General features: G+C 38.0%; 1 protein-coding gene and 1 long non-coding RNA gene across 6 annotated transcripts in view; one reads left to right on the top strand and one right to left on the bottom strand.

The window, feature by feature from the left end:
• Positions 1 to 19,024, bottom strand: part of LOC135427166 (uncharacterized) — a 198,976-nt gene that overhangs the window by 145,279 nt on the left and 34,673 nt on the right. For all 5 annotated transcript variants that reach the window (XR_010435998.1, XR_010435999.1, XR_010436001.1 and 2 more), the window contains exon 2: positions 6,002 to 6,749. This is a non-coding gene — a long non-coding RNA (uncharacterized LOC135427166). The remainder of the gene's footprint in view (positions 1 to 6,001; positions 6,750 to 19,024) is intronic.
• LOC135427059 (facilitated trehalose transporter Tret1-like) lies at positions 16,213 to 17,697 on the top strand. The gene has a single exon (XM_064680484.1). The coding sequence runs from the start codon at positions 16,290 to 16,292 to the stop codon at positions 17,523 to 17,525; it is 1,236 nt and encodes a 411-aa protein (XP_064536554.1). The 5' UTR covers positions 16,213 to 16,289; the 3' UTR covers positions 17,526 to 17,697.

Raw genomic sequence — 19,024 nt, 5'->3', positions numbered from 1 at the left:
TATTGTTGCTGTGTTTTTTTTAATGCCTTGTCCCAGATTGTTTATTATCAACTGGGAGCGATAAAAGTGTCCTGGCCTTATTGTATGTCATTTATATTTGGCCATAGTTGTACCTTTTATTGTTGTTGTTGTTTCTATTGTGTACGTTTGGCTGGCGCAAGATTTTTTCTAGCTGCTTGTCAACACAAAATGGACATGTATCAATTAATCTTTTGCTGGCACTGGGAGCCAACAGTTGTGCCTTATCCATATCCTTATCCTACATCCCACATTCCGATCAAAATTCAATGTGCATACCACAAACGCACGCTTCGCCATGGCAATTTGTTTGATGGCGCTGCGTGTGCCCTGCCACCAATGCCCCCCGCACCCTGCCCCCATCGGCAACAACACTGCAGATGGGCTGCCATTAAAGGTCATGAACATAAATTACATGTAAGTCAGTCGACGGGGCATAAATTCTCAGGCACCTCAACAAATTTCACATGCCACAAGTGCAACAAAAATAATTATTTAATACTCGTGCATTCGCACTTTGGATTTGAACCCTTAGGAACCGAAAGATAGCTGCCACTTTACGTGTGATAACTCATCCAAGTTTAATGCTCGAGAATTATTAAAAAAGAACAAAATGCGTGTGACTCGCGTTCGAGTGTGTTCGAGTTCGTGTCCTTGTGCCTGCTCTTGCCTTCGATATGGGTATCGTACAATATTTGGTCTTTGGTACGAGCCCCGTTGACACGTACTTGGTTAAAAGGAAAATGACGAGCATATTGATTAGCTGCGTGCTCGCCTTTGATACGCATGTCAACAGACTCGCAGATGACTCTGATAACATGCTTTTAGCTCTCAAAACACTTGGCCAGCAGTTGTTTTTTTTATTTTGTTTATTTTCTGGTCTAACTATTGCCAGCATTAGCTCAAACCCAAGTCAAGTTAGTTATGCTGGTCTGCACACAGCTCAAATTGGTCGTGGAACAAGAGGTTTAACAAGAGCACACAATGTTTTGTAATGTTGTAACAGCTGAAAACAAGAGACGGTTCTCTTAGAAATTCTTAGAAATTTAGAAAACATAAATGTTTCTTAGCTTTTTCTTTTCGTCTAGAATGTAGAACAACCAGCTTGCTCCAGATTCGATTATGTATACATATTTTAAATACCCTTTTCCCACAGCAAATTTCCCATGTGTTTTATTAACGATTGTCTTAGATTCGAGAGGTGGAGTACCGAGGAATACTTAGAAAATTAGTTGATAGCTTTTAACTTTAATAGGACAATTGGCCTTCGGTTAAACACGACTCCCAAAGGGTCAGAAAGCCAGCATAATTTAAGCTAAGCTTCCTTTCATTTACCTTGATCAGCATAAATAGATCATTTATTTTAAATAATTTTATAATACTTTTAGAGTTTCATTCAAATCAAATATTAATCATTTTGATAAGCTTTTTCCGTTAAAATATTTTAGTATCTATCTATTTTTTCAAAAAAAAAAATCAATCTGCTTGGGCATATTTTTATGTACAGCAAGGATAGCATTTAGGTTGGCTTCTGTAAGCCAAATGGGAATAAAAGTAGTGACCCATAGTTTCCGCTGTGCCTTCGTCCTTACATTGGAGAAATAAGTAGTAGTAGTTTTAAGCTATAATCATGAGAAAGTAATTCATGTGTCTTACGAAGGCAATAAGCCCCAGATATATATACAATCAAAATTCCCAATTAAACCTAGATATATCTATATTTATTTATTTCTTTAGCGTATATCTCGCTACAGTCCCTATTCAACCCTAAATCCTATATCGCGCGCATACCACACATTATTTCGGGAAAATTCAGTTATTGCACCTGTGCCCAGTGCTGAGTGACATATCCTGAACAGACACACAGGCACACAGGCTCACAATTTTGAAGGGGGTTCGCGTTTGAGTGTTTCACACTTGATATGAGTTGTGGCATAATAAATCCATCAAATATTTCATATGCTTATCATAAACTAATACGTCATTGTACGTGCCCATTATTTGGGTACCCCTTTTCGTTTTCGAGCAGCGGGTTTCAGTTTTCATATAATTTGATTTTTATCTTGCAGCAATTATATCATTTTCATAGTGAAAAATTATGAAATGAACGCATGCATTTTTCCTCCTATCATTATAGATAATTTCTTCATTAGAAACGCAACAAAGAAGCGGGGAAAACAAACTCGCAACAGCAACTGAAACATCTTTCAACCTGTCAGAAATTGTGACAAGTTGTTATCGTAGTATCTGTAATAACCCAATGACAGTTTTTCCACGAAAGAGAAACATTTTAACGTGTGTAAAGTGCATTTTCAGAGGGATTTTTAATTGCAAAGTTAAAAACAACAAGCGGCTTAGACAAGTTTACAGTCAATGCGATTAGCAGCTGATGCGATTTTCATATTTTTTGACTCGCAGCTTACAAATAACCAAAAATTCCAGCGAAACTTTGCGCAAACAAGAGAGATAGAGAAACAAATAGAGTGAGAGAGAGGGCTGAAGGTAGAGGGAGAGAAAAACGCGGCTTTATTTCGCTGACAAGACAAAGACGAACCTGTTCTAATCGGATGCAGCTCGGTTGCACTTGAAAGGATTTGCTCAACGCCATGTCCCAGTGACAGTCGGACAAAAGCCCATTAAAGGATAAGCGAACTGTTGCCAGGCAGGCGGAGGTGAGGCAGACGCAGCTGCACAAATCCTCAACCTTCTATCTCAGTCGTATTCCATAAAACAGCTCATTCGCATCGCGGTTTGTTGTTTGTCCAGACCGCAAATATTCTGGGCCCGGCTGCCCGGTTTTAAGTAGTTTGGAACGCATTGTAATGCCATTAGGGCTTAGCGTGACGAGACACCTTTTGCGTGGGCCGCGATTATCGATCAAAGCCGCAAATACTGCGCACAGGTAACGCCGCATCGCAGCGCGCCGAACAGGTTCTACATATTTCGATAGATAAAGCCATAAAGCAGGCCCGTGTCACAGGTAAAGGCTGTCCGAATGCAACGCTCACTCATCTTTCGATATCCTGTAGTTTCTATTGCATGGAGCATTTTAACTGTTGAAGAACATTTCAATTCAGTCAATTATATTGTGTTTCCCTTTCCACGAATTCCACCTTATGGTTAATATCGATGAATATCGATTTTCAATTTAATTTGTGGGAGTGTGTATAAAATTATAACAAAAGTCTTATATTAAACGATATATTTGATTTTGGCTTCACTTTTGATGGGTCTCTTTAATCATAATCGATAAATAACAATAATTATCTATCTTCAATTTAAATATGATTGATTTATTTTATAGAATTTCAGGGCACTTTATGCTCCGTACAGGGCATCTTCTAGTCACTACTGAAATTTTATCATCTTTTTTTTTTGTATATATTTTGACAAGTGCGTGTTTATTGTTATTATTGTTGTACCTGTAACAATTTTTCTGGTTTCCAGCCACACCAAAATGAAGAGATTTTCACAAGTTTCATATAGTTGACCGTCTTATATAACAATTAGGTTATGTAAACCCTCGGCCTAACCTCAATTAGCGTCTGTTTGGTTTACCCAAGCAATTTACGCAGCCTCAGTTCTAAGTTTACAGTTCTTAAAGACACATATTCGTTATATTATTTACACTTTGCTTTGCATTCGCCAAGCGCTCCAATTACTTTATATTTCTTTCAGTTATTCTTCTTCTTGGGGCAATTGTTCATTTAATTTGTTAATTATTTTCGGTAAATGTAACTAATGTTGTTCATTTGTGGTTTTTATGATTGTGGTTTTAAGAAATGCCTCAAAACGTTGCGTGGGTCAATGTCAAACAAAATGCCGCAACTTGGTTTCTGGTTGCAACTGCTCCATTTCCCGTTCCCCCCCTAACTAACTCACGCACCTGTTCTATTCTTTGTGGCATAATTGCCACGCTTTGTGGCATGTAATCATTTAATTGTGCTAATCAAATTTTAGTGATATTTTGTTTGACTTTTGATTGACGCATTTAGCGGCAGACAACTGAAAATATAACAAAAGAGATAACATCGGGCCGTTGGGCTATACTTATTTAATTTTAATTTCTTACACGAAAAGGCACTAATTTTTTGTGGAATTTTTTCAGCGTTTATCATTTGGAAATATCTTTCAAAGCCCAAATAATAATGAATATCTCTTTCATAAATTGCCCAAGCTCAATTTTATTAAAGAATTATTTGAACAATTCTTAACTTGATATGCCTATATGATTTAAATTGTAAATTGTTTTAATGAATTAAAACAGATATTTGGATGCTAGTAAAAGTTAAAAAACTGATGCTTATATTATTTTCAACGTTTTTTTTTAGTCTAAAATAAAGTCCTTTAAAGGAATTATTCACAAAAATCACATCTCTTTAATACCACATCATTTTATTATTCATAGCTAAATAAAATAAAACAAAACTCTGGCCTAAGTCCTATAATTCTATTAAATCATAAATGCCACATATAGCTCTCATGAATAGCTCTCAAAACTTAACCACATGAGCTATACAATTTAACTATCTCTCAGTTTATTCATCTCTACATGACATATCTCTCTTCTGTCTCTTGCATCAAATTCAAAATTCCAAAATTAAGTTTAGTCACATTCTAAAGACACTCGGAGGTATAATTACCGCGAACCAGTGCACGTGATTAAGACCCAAGCAGCCACAACAACAAAAATGCGACCGCACAGAACATGTACAAGAAGAAGAAGAAGAGTATAAGGAGAAAAGAATCTCAGTGAAATTCCCAGGAAAGCACAAAAACATCCAACAACGAAAATCTCGCACAAACAAAGTAAAAGATAAAGTCATAAATAAAATTGGAAGTGTGACCGTGTTGTTGGCCAAGTTAAACCATAAACCCGGCCCGCACCCCAGGAAGAAATATAAAATAAAATACTCAAGCAGTTTTGGTCCAATTCATTCTCATAGTGCAGCACGCATCCTTTTTTTGAGTGAAATGGCCCGAATTGGCTTGAAATGGCTTGAAATGGGTTTTAGAGCCAGGAAGCATTTGATTATTTTTTACGGCTCTTTCGGGGCGGCCGCACGCTCGCAATTACAGGAAATAATTCGGTCAAGAAGAGGAGAGAATACTCAACAGAGAAATATTAAGAAAATATCCCACGAGCCGATAAGAGGCTGCAGATAAGGCGCGTAGCAAAGTGAAAAGATACACAGCAGCCGGAGCTCATAGATAGCAATTGCGATAGTGAGTGAATGAGATGTGACCGCTTGCCCTGGGGTTTTCTGACGGGGTCACGTCTGTATGGAGCTGCTCGGGATGCCCGACAACGGCGGACGTCCAAGCGTGAATGTCACGTAGCGAGCGTTGTGCAATGCGCCCAGTGTAAATAAATAAATAAGAGTACGAGAAAGTTTCCCTCTCTCTCGCGCTCTCTGTTAACCTGGACATTCACACGGCCAAATATATATCAACGATAATTTATGTGCGTGCTGACATGCGGGACCCGGCATCCAAAAAGGGGTCTCAGTCACAGTTCCAGCTATCCAACGTACCCATCATACCCGGCATCCTGGTATCCCGGTTATTCCTCCTACCCGACACAACATGGCAGTAGCTTGTATGCTTTGTTAACAATTTAATGGCATAAACATTATGATTTCTGTTATTTCAATAAAAGACAGCGACATACGACAGCGACAACATGGCAGCTCCATCTACCTATCATATAATGCACTAAGAGAAATTAATGGGTCGGTTTAAAACTGATAATAATATAGAATATAAATAAATAAATTATAATAAATACAAGCAAGAAGTTTATTATTTTGTATCATATAACAGCGATAGGGGAAATATTCAAAAAAGATAATAGTTTTAAGTAAATTTTAGGAAAAGTTGATTTCCATAAACTAAAATTGACTTTCAATTTTTGGTCTGTATTCAATTTTAAAGCATAGTCCTGATTTATGCTCAGGCAATTTAACTATAATCCAATACTTACCCAATACTTTTGAAGATTCAAGTTTTCATATCACCAGAATTTCTCTAAGTGTATTTGTCTTATCAGCCTGTTTGTTGTCTCTTGCTCTCGGAACTGAGCGTGAGCGATGCGGCTCCAAGATAAACTGTATGTATTTGATGATGAACCACAGCAGCAGTCAACGCACCACCACCAGCACCACCAGCACCACCAGCTCCACCAGCAGCAGCAGCGGGCACATCCACCGAACCGTTGAAATATTTATACGAATGTTGGACGCACTGCGAAAATTATTATGCGTAACACGTTCGGTTTGTTGGCTTTTTCGGCGACGTCGACGGCGACAGCGACGTCGACTGCACTGTGAGGCCCCCAGCAGGCGGTCAAAAATGTTAACAAGCGCAATTTGAACGCCTCACAGACCGAAGTAAGGGGAAGCGAGGTAGCTGGAAAGCTCGGAAAGCCAGGATGAAGACCCACTGAGACCAGATACCGGTCCATTGCAGCCGCAGCTTTACGCTCTTTTTGTGTGTGCAATTGATTTTTGATGGCTGATAAATATAGTTATGAATACGTTAACTGGCCAATGGGCCAGCTCTTTGCCGCTGCAGCTCACTAGATATGATGTTCGTCGTCTTGCCGTCATAATAATGCCCGGGCCCAGGCACTGGCCACTGGGCTCCAGTTATCATTTATCTGATGAGTTTTTAATTAACTTTTAAATTTTTGTTTTTCCGTTCTCCCTTATCGATGGCAATGTTATTTTTTTCTCCAAAAATAATAAAGTTTGGAAAATTTATGAAATATTTGGCAAGTTTAATGCTGAAAGAAAATAGTGCAATTCCATTTTATACAAATTTAATGCGGAATATATAAAAAATATATTTTTAACTATATATTTAGGAGCGCCTTATTAGAGAATATTTAAAGTATATTTTTGTTATTTTTTATATAGCACGATTTTAGTTTTGAGATGTAATTATTCATATTTTTGAACGCTTTAATTAGCTGTTAATGTTTATCTAATAAATATCAGGCAAATTTCGTTGGGTAAACACAGTACTCAATAATTAATCAATCAAATTAACTAATCCGCATCAATTTCAGATGCTTTAAAATATGTCTTTACTTAATTGAATTGATAAACAACTAGACTACATTATGTTATTTAATCTCGAATGAAACTGATTTTTTTTTTTTTTATTATGAAAATCTTTATTATATTAATAGATAATATGAGTTTTTAAACATGTACATGCTTCAAAATTTGCATTTAACAATGTTTGTTTCTTAGTTTATTTTCTCCTGCTCTACATAAGGTTAAGGCTAAGCTGTCTGAATGAAACTGATGAAAACATTTTCGATACTTAATCGATCGATACGATAACTGACCAACTGATTCTGTCAAAGCTAAGTAAGACGACTTGCAATTAGCAAATCAGCTGCACTCTATTAAGCAGCGCCACTCAAGCGCCTCAAATTAGCCACAAAAAGCGGAAATACGCCTCACTGCAAAGGCAACAACTGCAACAACATTAGCAAACAGCATTAGCAACAACTTTGAAGAGGAATTGCAATTGGCAACGTCAAATGCAATTCGCGCCTGTCAACAAGTCCAAGAATCGGACATCTAATGGCAAATGACTTTGGCACCATTCGGACGACGCGTCCGTTTGAGGTGTTAATTTGCCAGCCGAATGAGCCAAACTTGTCAACGTTAAAGCCAAAAAAAATTAAAAAGCTGAAAAGAAAACAGAATAAGATTGGCAACGCTGGCAACCGGTTGGACTTATAGTTGCATTAAGTTTATCATATTGCTGATGGCAGATAGGCTCTGGCTTAGGCTGAGGCTGAGGCTGGTGCTGAATGCAGCTGAGGCATTGCTAGATTGAGACATAACAAGGCCTAGGCCTGAGCCTTTCACAATGCTGGCCACTTTAATTACCACTTTAGAGCGTTCAATTCCCCAGCGCTTATTAGGCTCGCCAGGCTCATTTGAGATGCTGCTGCCGATGTACGATTCCGAATTCGATTCCTTTGTGTTGAGTGCCGCGTCTGGTCTAGGGCTTGGCAATAAAAGTGTCAAAAGTAACACTCGTGTTATATAAGACATCAACATTGAGACGCGCAACCGAACAAGCAAATCCCTCATCTATTAAACACAAAAAAACCCAAAGATCAGCTACGATCGCAGCTGCAGCTCCTGCGGGATTAGCCTCGAGCAGCCCATAAAACGGCAGCAACAAAAAGCAAAGAACTGTGGCTGGCAATTGTAACTCCCTGACCAGCGCGAACAAAGGGTTACGAGACTACGAGTATAAATAAATAAAATTTCATCAATGCGTCGAACCGAATGCATCAATAACTTAAAGGATTAGGCAACAAGAACTGTAACTCCAACGCCAAGTCTGGGCTTAAATCATACAGCAAAGAAAAAAAAAGACCTTCTTCTTGGGCTCTAAAAGAAACGTATTTGACTTCCACACAAAGCAAATCACACAATTTAATGGGTTTGTTGCTGGAATAACTCGAAATCATTTTTGGTCTTCTCGTATACCCTATAAAAGGTGTTTTATAAAATGATCAATGAGCTTACCAAATTGATATTGAATATTAAAAAATATAATTGCAGTGACTCAGTTTTTATAACAAGAATTTGCCTACTTGAAGAAAGCGCACAAAGAAACCTCCGAGAGCACAAGATTTTTCCTAAAATTGAGAATCATATATTTAAGTTTTTTATTTAATTCTTTTAAATCTTACAAACTTATTTCTCAGTTAATGAATTTATATTTTAGATGCATTTTAACATAGAGCAGTCTAATATTTCTTCTAACTGCCTTTAGTTAGGGTATTTAATCTTCGACATCTCATATTTAACAGTATAACTCGACTTCATTTTCGGTTTCTTTGCATTTCCGTTTGGCGTTTCTTAAGTCCAATTTATTTCAGCATTTAAAAGCCATAAAATATTTGTGGCTGAGGGCGCAGCTGTCATAATTTAAATTCATTAAATTCATTCCAACAAAATGTCACACCAAAGTTTTTATGTATCCCCCTCGAGGGTAATTGCTTCCACGAACAACAATTAAAATGCTACTCAAGTAGTTTGTACTTAAAAATCTTCACAATCCACAACGGACTAGGCAAAAGTTCGGGGAATTCCTGTACAGATTTGATAGTCCCCTGATTAGATGGCCAAGAGCAGTAGATGGGTAGGGCAGCTAATGCCCAGCATATGCTCAAATTGTGCGTGCCCCTGGCCGTGGCATGAATGAAGCAATTTGTTTTGACTCAAATACTACGTGCGTCTGATATTCTTTCTTTGGTCAAATCGTAATCACAATCGTCATCGGGGTCGGGCATCTCACACGTCGCATGGCCGAGAAAACGCGCCTAAAATTAGTGGGCAATTGGTTCATTTCGGTATACCCGAAAATTAGATTTATTGGGCATATGCCACAGATCTCTCTGGTACCGATTAAAGCGCTCCTCCGCTACGTGTGCTGCATACGAATCGCCCGTTCATTCATAATGCGCCTGAGTCCATGTAATGGGATTTATTTTAATACTCTCATGCGTTTACCTCTTGTTAATCTTCTAAGTAAATATGCCATCAATTTGCTGCAAAACTAACAGCCCAATAAATAAAATCAACTGAGCTTCAATTGCAAGCAGCAATAACATTAAGGCTAAGGTTAATGTCAAAAGTTATGGGCGCGCAAAGAAATTAGAATTTAATTTAAACGTGTTTTGGGGATTGAGGTTTATGCTTTCTGCGGTAAATATAAAGTTCTATGCCTTTAATCTAACAGAAAATAGCACTTTATTCTAAGAATTGTTTTTCAAGCCAAAGCAGCTACTTCGAATATTACTAGCTTATAGGAAATTAACTATGTTAGTAATATGTATTAAAAAATTGAATACTTATAAAGGAACTTAATCTAATTAATGAGAATATCAGTTGAAAAATATTTCAGGAATTCTCCCCTACAATTTGAAAAAAAACTCATGAGCCTACAGACAAGTTTTGATATAAAACAGCCCGGCACATTTTATATCTGAGTAAATAATTGAATTCCAAAAAACTAATCACAAGACTTCCGTTTTTTATATGATTGTAAATAGTCAGCCGACTTTAATGACCCAACACTTGCTTTAGAAATGCTTTAAGTTTCTACTATATATTATATTTCATAAGATGCAATAGTGCAAGAAAACTGACACGTTGTTCGATTTGCTGGTTTTTACGACTCCTTCCAGCTGCCATTTTTCAAACTGTGGCTACCAGAAAAGCCGCCGCACGAACTGCAACTCAGTGTTCGCGCACACACACCGAATGCCCACACACTGCTCATTAGTATGCAAATAAATGGCAAAAGATAGATTTTTTAAAAGTGAGAATGCCTATGCCAAACAGTATGCGACTCTGACATTCTCTATGATGAGTTCTAAATATATGTCAAATTGAGTATTGGGTATAAATTGAAATGTATTTTAATATAATTGAATGTGAACATAAGTCTAATATATTCATGATTTTTGCAATGTCTGAAACATTATATAAATTTAAGAATAAATAAAAATAAAATTTATTGACGAAAGGGAGTAATATAAAGGTTAATTCTTTAAACATTGCGCCTGTTTTTTCCCTTGATAGATTAAAGAAAAATAAAAAGTAAATATATTAAGATTGATATACACCGCAAGAAATACAGAGGCTAATCAATTATAAACAATTGATACCCTGCAATTGCGAGTACAGGGTAGGCAATTGGAGTTCCAGTTGCAGTCACGTCGGTTCGATTGTCAGTCAAAACTGGGGCCGAACTTAATTTACAATCGCGCGCGCGCAAAATTAAAAATAAAAGGAAGAAAGAAAACGACATTTATTCATTTGGAGCAAACACCTGCAAGTCGCCGTCCCACCTGCCTGTGTGGTGCAGTGTGTGGTTGCATATTGAAATGCAGCAGCGTGTATGATTTTTGATTTATGATCTGTCACAAAAATAGCCCAGTTGGTACACCCTACTCTAGGTGCGGCGGCAAAAATAAGGCAAAAATGCGTGCAATGCAAAAATGCGAAATCTACTGAAAGCCACTGAGGAAGGATGGCAGTAAAAGATATTTACGATGCCCATAGCGCGTCCAAGCCAAAGTTATGCATAAAACTTTCTATAGAACTCAAGTTGAGGCTCTGGGAGTATTATACTATATATTTTTTTTTTATGTTATTTTTTTTCCTGGTGCCTGGTGGCTGGAAGGCCTTCTGCCGTCTGCCTGCTATCTTAACACGATCAAAGCCAGCCACAACAACAGAAGCAATCAATTTTCGTTGTTGTGATAGCCGCGGGTAGTCAGACAGCACCGGATCCCAGCAAAGCATATCCCATGCCCGGGCATATCCAAAGCTGCAGGCGATGCGGCTGCTTAATAAATATGATAATGCCAGTGGACGAGTCCAGGACGGGCCGCTAACCAAAACAGGCTGCTCTACTAATTAATGTAACAACTACATGGGCAGTCGTAACTGAGCCACAGACTAGTTCTCAGTCACTACAAGTGTCCTACAGTTGATTCTGTTTATGCATTTTGGTATTTCATGCTCTGCGCCTCTGTGCCTTAACCCTAATAATAATAAATAGTGTCAGGATTAATTGAATCGTTCGCACTTTGCAAGTTTGCGCCGTTTCCCTAACGTGTCACACATGCTGCGACAAATGATATATTGCCGTTTCTCAACTTTGCAATTTATTATAAATTTATTTATGCCAAGCCACAATCCTTAACCCTCCCCTGAGTAGCATTGCCAATGCCAGTGCCAGCAACCGCCTAACGACTTGGCACCAGCCACCATTTTATAGTTCATTAATGTGGCAACTCTGACATGATTTACGTACAAATGTCTTTGCAGCAATTGGAGCAAAACAAATAAAATAAAACCAAAAATAAATAAAATTAGTTGGGAAGTAGAAGTGTTATATGAGACGCAAAAAACATTGTTTCTTTGCTTAGGAAAAAATAATAATAATCTAGTATGAAATATAAACATTAATTAATTTCTAAACAAAATCCGAAATATATAAATATATATATAATTAATAATATATAATTAATAAAAAATGTATTTATTTAATGGATACATTGTATCTATTTCTATTATAAGATGCCAAGAAACATAAATTTCAGTTCGTTTAAAAAAAAAAGAAGTATACAAATCTATTATCATATCTATAAACTAATTAATTTCTAAACAAAATGATAGACAATATATCTATAATAATAATAAAAATTATATATTTATATAATAATTATTACATTATATCAATTTCCACAAATGTAAGGCATGACATAAGTCTATATTTCTATGAAAAAAATTAAATCATCAAAGTTATAAGCCATTTCGTATCTCTAGATAATTTACATCATATTATTAATTGTCATTCCAGAATTTAAATTTTTATTTACACAATTTTTTTGTGAGCTTTAGGTGATTTTTAATACTTCTCAGCATAATTTTCTTTGATATATTTTAAATAAATAAATTCTTTAAATGAAGAGGATTTTTTTTCAATAAGAAGTTTACTTACTTCATTAAAATCTAATAAATTAGGCTAATTAGGCTAGAAACTCTTTTGTGCTAAAATGTTATTTTTTACTTTTAAAAGCTTCTTTTTTAACTGAACTCTGACTAATTAGAGCTTCTCCAGGCTCCAAAAATGTGTGTAAATTTATGACAAAAGGCATTAAATTGGCAAAGGGGAATGCTTAGTCAAGAGTTGATCGTACAGCAGGCACCATAATTCATATGTCACGTGTTACCGTTAAGCTTAAAATGCGCTTAAAACAACGTAACGTAAGCCCACAGAAAAAAGAAGAGGAGGTAAGGCATTTTAAACAAAGTGCGTCAAGTGTGTGTTAACCCCGTCCTGGCCAAAACGAGGCACTCAGCGCGTTGCCTGCTCAGCTGATTGCTGCAGCGAATTGTTGAGTGATATGGAAGTGAAATCCGCTGCAGCAAAGACCAGCCACAGCTGGTAGCCATCCAGTGAGTCAGTAGGGGGAATGGGGCATGCAGAATTGGGCATCAGGGTATCGGGGTATCGGGGTTGCATATGTGAAAATAATCGCAAGCCTGCGCATAAATAATGGACTCAAATGTCAAAGGAGCATATCATCAATTTGTTTTTTTGGCGGCCTACCCCATAACAAAAATCCCCCAACACACACGCACACACACACGCATTTATATGCAAGCCCTCCTTTACCCATGCATATTTATTTTAAAAATAAAACTGAAAACTGAACAATGGGCTGGCATTGAAGAAGTAGCCAGTTCCAGAGATTTTTTCCAAACAAATTCGCTGAGTGCTTAAGTGCTTCCGAAAGTGAAACAAATCTGTGACATGTGTTTCAGTTTCTCTGCACCAGCACACGCTCTCTCTCTCTCTCTCTCTCACTCACTCACTTTTTCCCACTCACTCTCTCTCCCTATAGTAATTTTGCCTAAAGTGCCTCTGCTACGCCAGAAAAGCGGAAACTGCAGCTTCCAAAATTGTAACTGAAATGCAAAGAAAAATGTGCCTGTAGTTCCCCTGCGTGTCGCCCACCCCCCTACACCTTACACAACTTTGTTGCATTTAATTCGGCGTTTTCTTTCTCTTTCTTTATTTTTTGTGTTTTTCTCGCGTCTTCTGCAACGCATTTGCCTTTTTTAAGCGGATTTTGAACGGCGCTTCCGAAAAAATACCAAAATTGGCTAAGAAATATTGTCGCAGCCAGAGACAACACAACAGCTACACAAGCTGTAACCAGAGATGCGTAGGGTCCCAGCGGGGGAGACGGGGGTGAAGGGGAGGTTTACACTCTCTGTGATTTTGGCTGGGCGCGTAATTTATGTGAGCTGCTTAGGGAGTGCATTTACAGAATGATATGTGGAAAGCGCCAACTAGTTGAATGATTGCGCGGGGAGAAGAAAATTAACCAGGCTAAAAGTTTTTATAATGATAGAAAGAGATTTTATACACAAAAGTTAACTAGATATAACTGGTATATAATAATATAATCAACTTTCAGAATATGGAATTTAAATTTTGAGTACAGTACTCAAAGTTCTCAAAACATATTTGTATACTATTTTTTGGTAAAATTCCTCATATCTCAATAAATTTAAATATAAGACATGAACCTAATCCTCTAAATGCTTTAAATAAAATTACTGAATTATTTTATTTTTTTATTTATTTAAAACTTCTATTCAGCTGAGCATTATCATAACTTTATCACCTTAACCTTATAAAATTTCTAAATAATTGTTAAAATAATTCGAATATTACGAATATTTGTTGACATTGTTTGTTCATAGAACCAAGTTCAAATAACGTTAAGCTTTATCACTGTCAATATATTTATTTAGCCTGCCATTAGTCTGTAAATATATTATTTCAGCTGAGCTCTGATGTTGTCCCTACCCTTGCCCAAGTTGATCAGCTAGTCCTTAATACCAGCACAATGCCGCTGTTCGAATATCTTTACAGACAACTAAAAAAAAAGTGGGGCCACATAAAAAAGAGAAAATAAAAGGCCAACACAAGGCAAACAAAAAGAAAAGTGGAAACTGCTGCAATAACAAACAAGGCCAAACATATACACTGAGTGCACAAAGTCCTGGCCATACAAATGAAGAGCGAGAGGGCTTAATGCCACAAATTGAGCAATTCTTGGCATATGTATATCTATACTGCCTGCTCCCTGCCTTATTTTCCTCTCTGTCCCTGTCTACTAATGCAGCTATTTGAAAACTAATGAGTGGCATGGAATAAAATGGGCAGCAGCAGCAACAACAAACAAATGACACAAAAAAATAAAAGCAGGCGGCAGTCAGAAATCCGCTTACAGCGATGAGTTGGCTGCAACGGACCGAGTTGCGGCATGGAGGAGCGACGCGGCTGATGACGAGCAGCAGCAGGAGCAGCAGCAGCAGCCGGAGCAGCACAGAAGAAGGACCAGCAGCAGCAGGCGAGTGCAAATGAATGCGCATTTGAAATTAAGCCCTAATCCTTTTACAATTGATGCTGTGCAGTCAGCCAGATACCTGTGTGTGCCACACATGCGCGAGGATGTGTGTATGTGTGTGTGCTTGTTGTCCTTGCAAGGACAACACTGCAACTGACAAACCGATTGTTGTTCATATTGTTGTTGGTTGTTTTGGTCTAAAGCAATATGTTTGTCTTTACCCGGGAGCTTAGCCGATGCAACGTGTACTTCCAACTAGGTGTGAGGGCATATGGAATTTTTGTTTTTGTGTTCAAGTCCTTGATGACCTACCGCGAGACTCAGCTAGGCACAACAAAAATAGATTCAAACGGATTAAAGGGCATAATTTTTATTATCATAGGCATAATTTATGTTTATCTAAGATTGGGTCTTGGAATAAGACTCTTTAAAGTGTTTACTAAATCAAACACTGACCAAGATAAGTCCGATTTTAAACATGTCGAATTATTAAAATTATTTTTTAAATATTAACTAGGGCTGCAAAGCAGAAAAATTAATCCTCAGTAGTTCCGTATCAATATTAACTAGGATTTTAATCAATTTTATTAAATAATTCAATGTTTAATTAAGAGTTGTTCGTTCAACTGAAAATATTGCATATTGTTCATATTCTCATATAAAAATATTGCGGCCAAAGTTTGATCTTTACCGAAGATTGGCATCTATCACTGATGATTAGATATATGATATTTATGCTATCATTTTGGGTAATAATTCAGGTGTTCTATCGGCAACTGATTTGATTTGATATCGCTTTGTAGTAAAAATTAAGTTGAAACTCGTGTTTAACGAGTTTGTCCTAATCTCTATTAAAGTTTCTCACTTCAAATACATTTAGTTAAAAATCAGAAGAAAAAACAAGAATATATTTTGACAAACACAGCACACGACTGGTTGATAACTCTCGAGATATGGACTCAAGTAGTCCGACATTATTTCTGTTGCTTTCCTATAAAGTTACGATATAAAATGCGACATTGCGTTTGGCCGGATATTGTTTAGAAATATTCCCTAGCAGTTGTATGGACAACTTAATGAAGAGACTTTTAGTCTTCATTAAGCCAGAGATGGCTATTCTCCATTTGTCTAGTCTATTTAAACACATCAAATATTTGAAAAATATAAAAAAATCAACATTTCATAAAATATATATTCTGGTAAGAGAATGGGCAGGGTAAAGCAATGGTTGGCGGGTCTTGCGTCATGCTTTAGCGGGTTTCTTTTGGGCGCATTCGTTGGATGGTCGGGACCGATGGAGAAACCGATTCTTAGCGGTGAAGCATATAATTTTTCGCCGAGCATCGATGATTGGAGTTGGGCCTGCGCGGTGTTTACACTAGGTGCCGCCTGCATGTGCATACCCACGGGCATACTGGCTGGCGCATTTGGCAGGAAGCTGGTCATGCTGATCTTGTTGTTTCCAGGTCTACTTGGCTGGGCTCTGATCATTGCCGCACGGCACACGGCCATGCTCTACGCCGGACGCTTCGTACTAGGCGCCTGCGCCGGTGGCTATTGCGTGGTGTCGCCCATGTACACCACGGAGATTGCCGAAGTGAAAGTGCGTGGAATTATGGGCTGTTTCTTTCAGCTGATGCTCGTGCATGGAGTTCTGTTTTCATTCATTGTTGGCGCCTTTCTCAAACCGCTGCCTGTTAACATTGTGATCGGCTCACTGCCCATTGTATGGTTTATATTCATCATTTGGTTGCCCGAATCGCCGGTGTATCTGGTGCAGAAGGGCAAGCCGGAGCGAGCAATGAAGGGTTTGAAAAGCCTCCGTAAAACCGATGCAGACATTAACAGCGAAATGGCCGCGTTCGAGGCGGAAAGCAAAAAGGAGAAGATCATGCTCAGGAACGCGATGTTACGTAAGACCACCATACGAGGTCTCATCATAGCAGTGCTGCTGATGATGCTCCAACAATTCACGGGCATCAATGGAATCGTTTTTTATGTGACGGGCATATTTGATAAAGCTGGCACCGGACTGTCCCCGTCCAATTGCACCATTATAACTGGTGTTGTGCAAATTATTACAACATTTTTATCTACTTTAATTATTGATCGAGTGGGACGCAAAGTGTTGCTGCTAATCTCTGCCTTCCTGATGCTAATTGCCAACCTAACAATGGGCTTCTTTTTTAAATTTTTAACAGATAAAAACATTGGCTGGCTGTCGATCCTGGCGATTGCTTTATTCTTTATTGGATTTGCTATGGGCTTCGGGCCCATCTGCTGGTTAGTTATGGCCGAGCTCTTTGCGGAAGATGTGAAACCCATTTGTGCCTCCATTGTCGGCACTAGTGCCTGGCTATTCGGATTTGTTGTGGCAAAGATGTTTCCAATATTGGTGCGAGAATTCGGCTCGGCTGTAACATTTTGGGTATTTGCTTTCTTCTCCATACTGGCATGTTTTTTCGTTATATTTTTTGTGCCAGAAACGAAGGGCAAGACTTTGGAGGAAATTCAAGGACTGCTGTCATAGAGTATTTTATTCAAATCTAAATGTTTTAGCGACAAATTTTATACAATTTGACTAATTAGTAGCATATTTATTTATGTATATGTATTCGAAGTTATTTTTATATGTACTATATATATAGGTTCTATGTATATGTGCATATACATGTCTAAAATAAACTCATTCATAAAATCAACTTATTTCTCCTGACGACCACCCAGTTAAATCTGTGTACCAGGTAATAATACTCTTTTAGTGCTTAAAATAAAAATAAACCGAAACATTGACTATTGCCGAGGCTATTTTTAACGATCTTAACTCGATGTAAATTGCTCAAGTTTTGCAAAAACTTTACTCTTTCGAACATCATGCTATCAAAAGACACCGAAGAAATTTTTAATACATCTCGCAAAGAATTTCGACGGCCATATATATATATATATCTATCGATGTCGATTTACTGATAGAGCCAGGCATTTATATATTCCTTGGCTTTACTTTTATCCTATGTTAAAAATCGATGTTTTTTTTCGGATTTACATCTCTTTTTATCACAAATTTATTTACTTAGCTTATTTCAAGCATACAAATCTGGCAACCCTGAAATCCCTATATTTGCCACACATCCACTGGTAACGCTGCCAACCCCCTACCCCCTAATATACAAAATAACATGTGTTATATCTCTCGCTACACCTCATCAGTGTCCACAAAATCAAATGACGCACAGCTGCCCAGACAGTGGAGTGGGCGGGGGGCAGCAGCAACAACTAGTACTTAGTAGCAATTGAAAATCGAAAACCGTTGCGAAATGGGAAAATGTGAATTTGTATTTTGTACAAAAGTTAACACATTGTACAAAATCAAATAAGAAATTCGTTACAGACAAACGCATGCAACGATCCGCAACGCGTTGCGACGCACGTAATTTCAAACAGGATTTACGAGGTTGACAGACATTCAACGTGCCACTGCAAGCGGCAAGCGGCAGGCGGTGGCAGGGCACACGAGTCTTAGTCTGTTGCTATCCCGTTTTTGCTCTCTTGTTGCCTCTGTCTGTTGCGCCTGCGCAGCGGAAACTGTGAAAAGACCCAAATCGCTTGTGACGAAACGAAATTTTCAACGCTCGATTGAACCGGAAAAGATGCAAAAGTGCTAATGAAATGTCCTTTGAGCTCAGCAAAAGAAACCAAATCCAGGCCTGCTCCTGCTCAGGCAGCTGCCTGCTTGTTCAGGCTCCTATTTGCTTGTGTGGCATGGCGAATGGCTTAAGGAGAGCGGGCGAAAATTGCTCGCTCAATTGGTTTCTGTTGTATAGAGAGCGAGAGAGAAAGAGAGAGGGCAGAGTTGGCATGTCCATAATTTTGTTGCATGCAATGTGTGGCAATTTGCTGGCCCGGCCTTCCATTTCAAGTGCAATCTCTGGCATTAATATTCAATTTTCTGAGTGTACTTAGTGCAGCTTAGATGCTATTCGACTGCATCTGCCCCAATTAGTTGCAATTGTTGCAATTCGCCACGGG

This window comes from Drosophila montana, unplaced genomic scaffold (assembly GCF_035044405.1).
Source record: "Drosophila montana isolate Dmon_TW-CO22-7 unplaced genomic scaffold, ASM3504440v1 contig_2127_1, whole genome shotgun sequence".
NCBI lineage: Eukaryota > Metazoa > Arthropoda > Insecta > Diptera > Drosophilidae > Drosophila > Drosophila montana.
This window is presented reverse-complemented; position numbering and strand designations above follow the sequence as displayed.

Excerpts from the sequence above, each read along its gene's own strand:
- LOC135427059 (XM_064680484.1), top strand. The coding sequence starts at position 16,290 with ATGGAGAAACCGATTCTTAGCGGTGAAGCATATAATTTTTCGCCGAGC.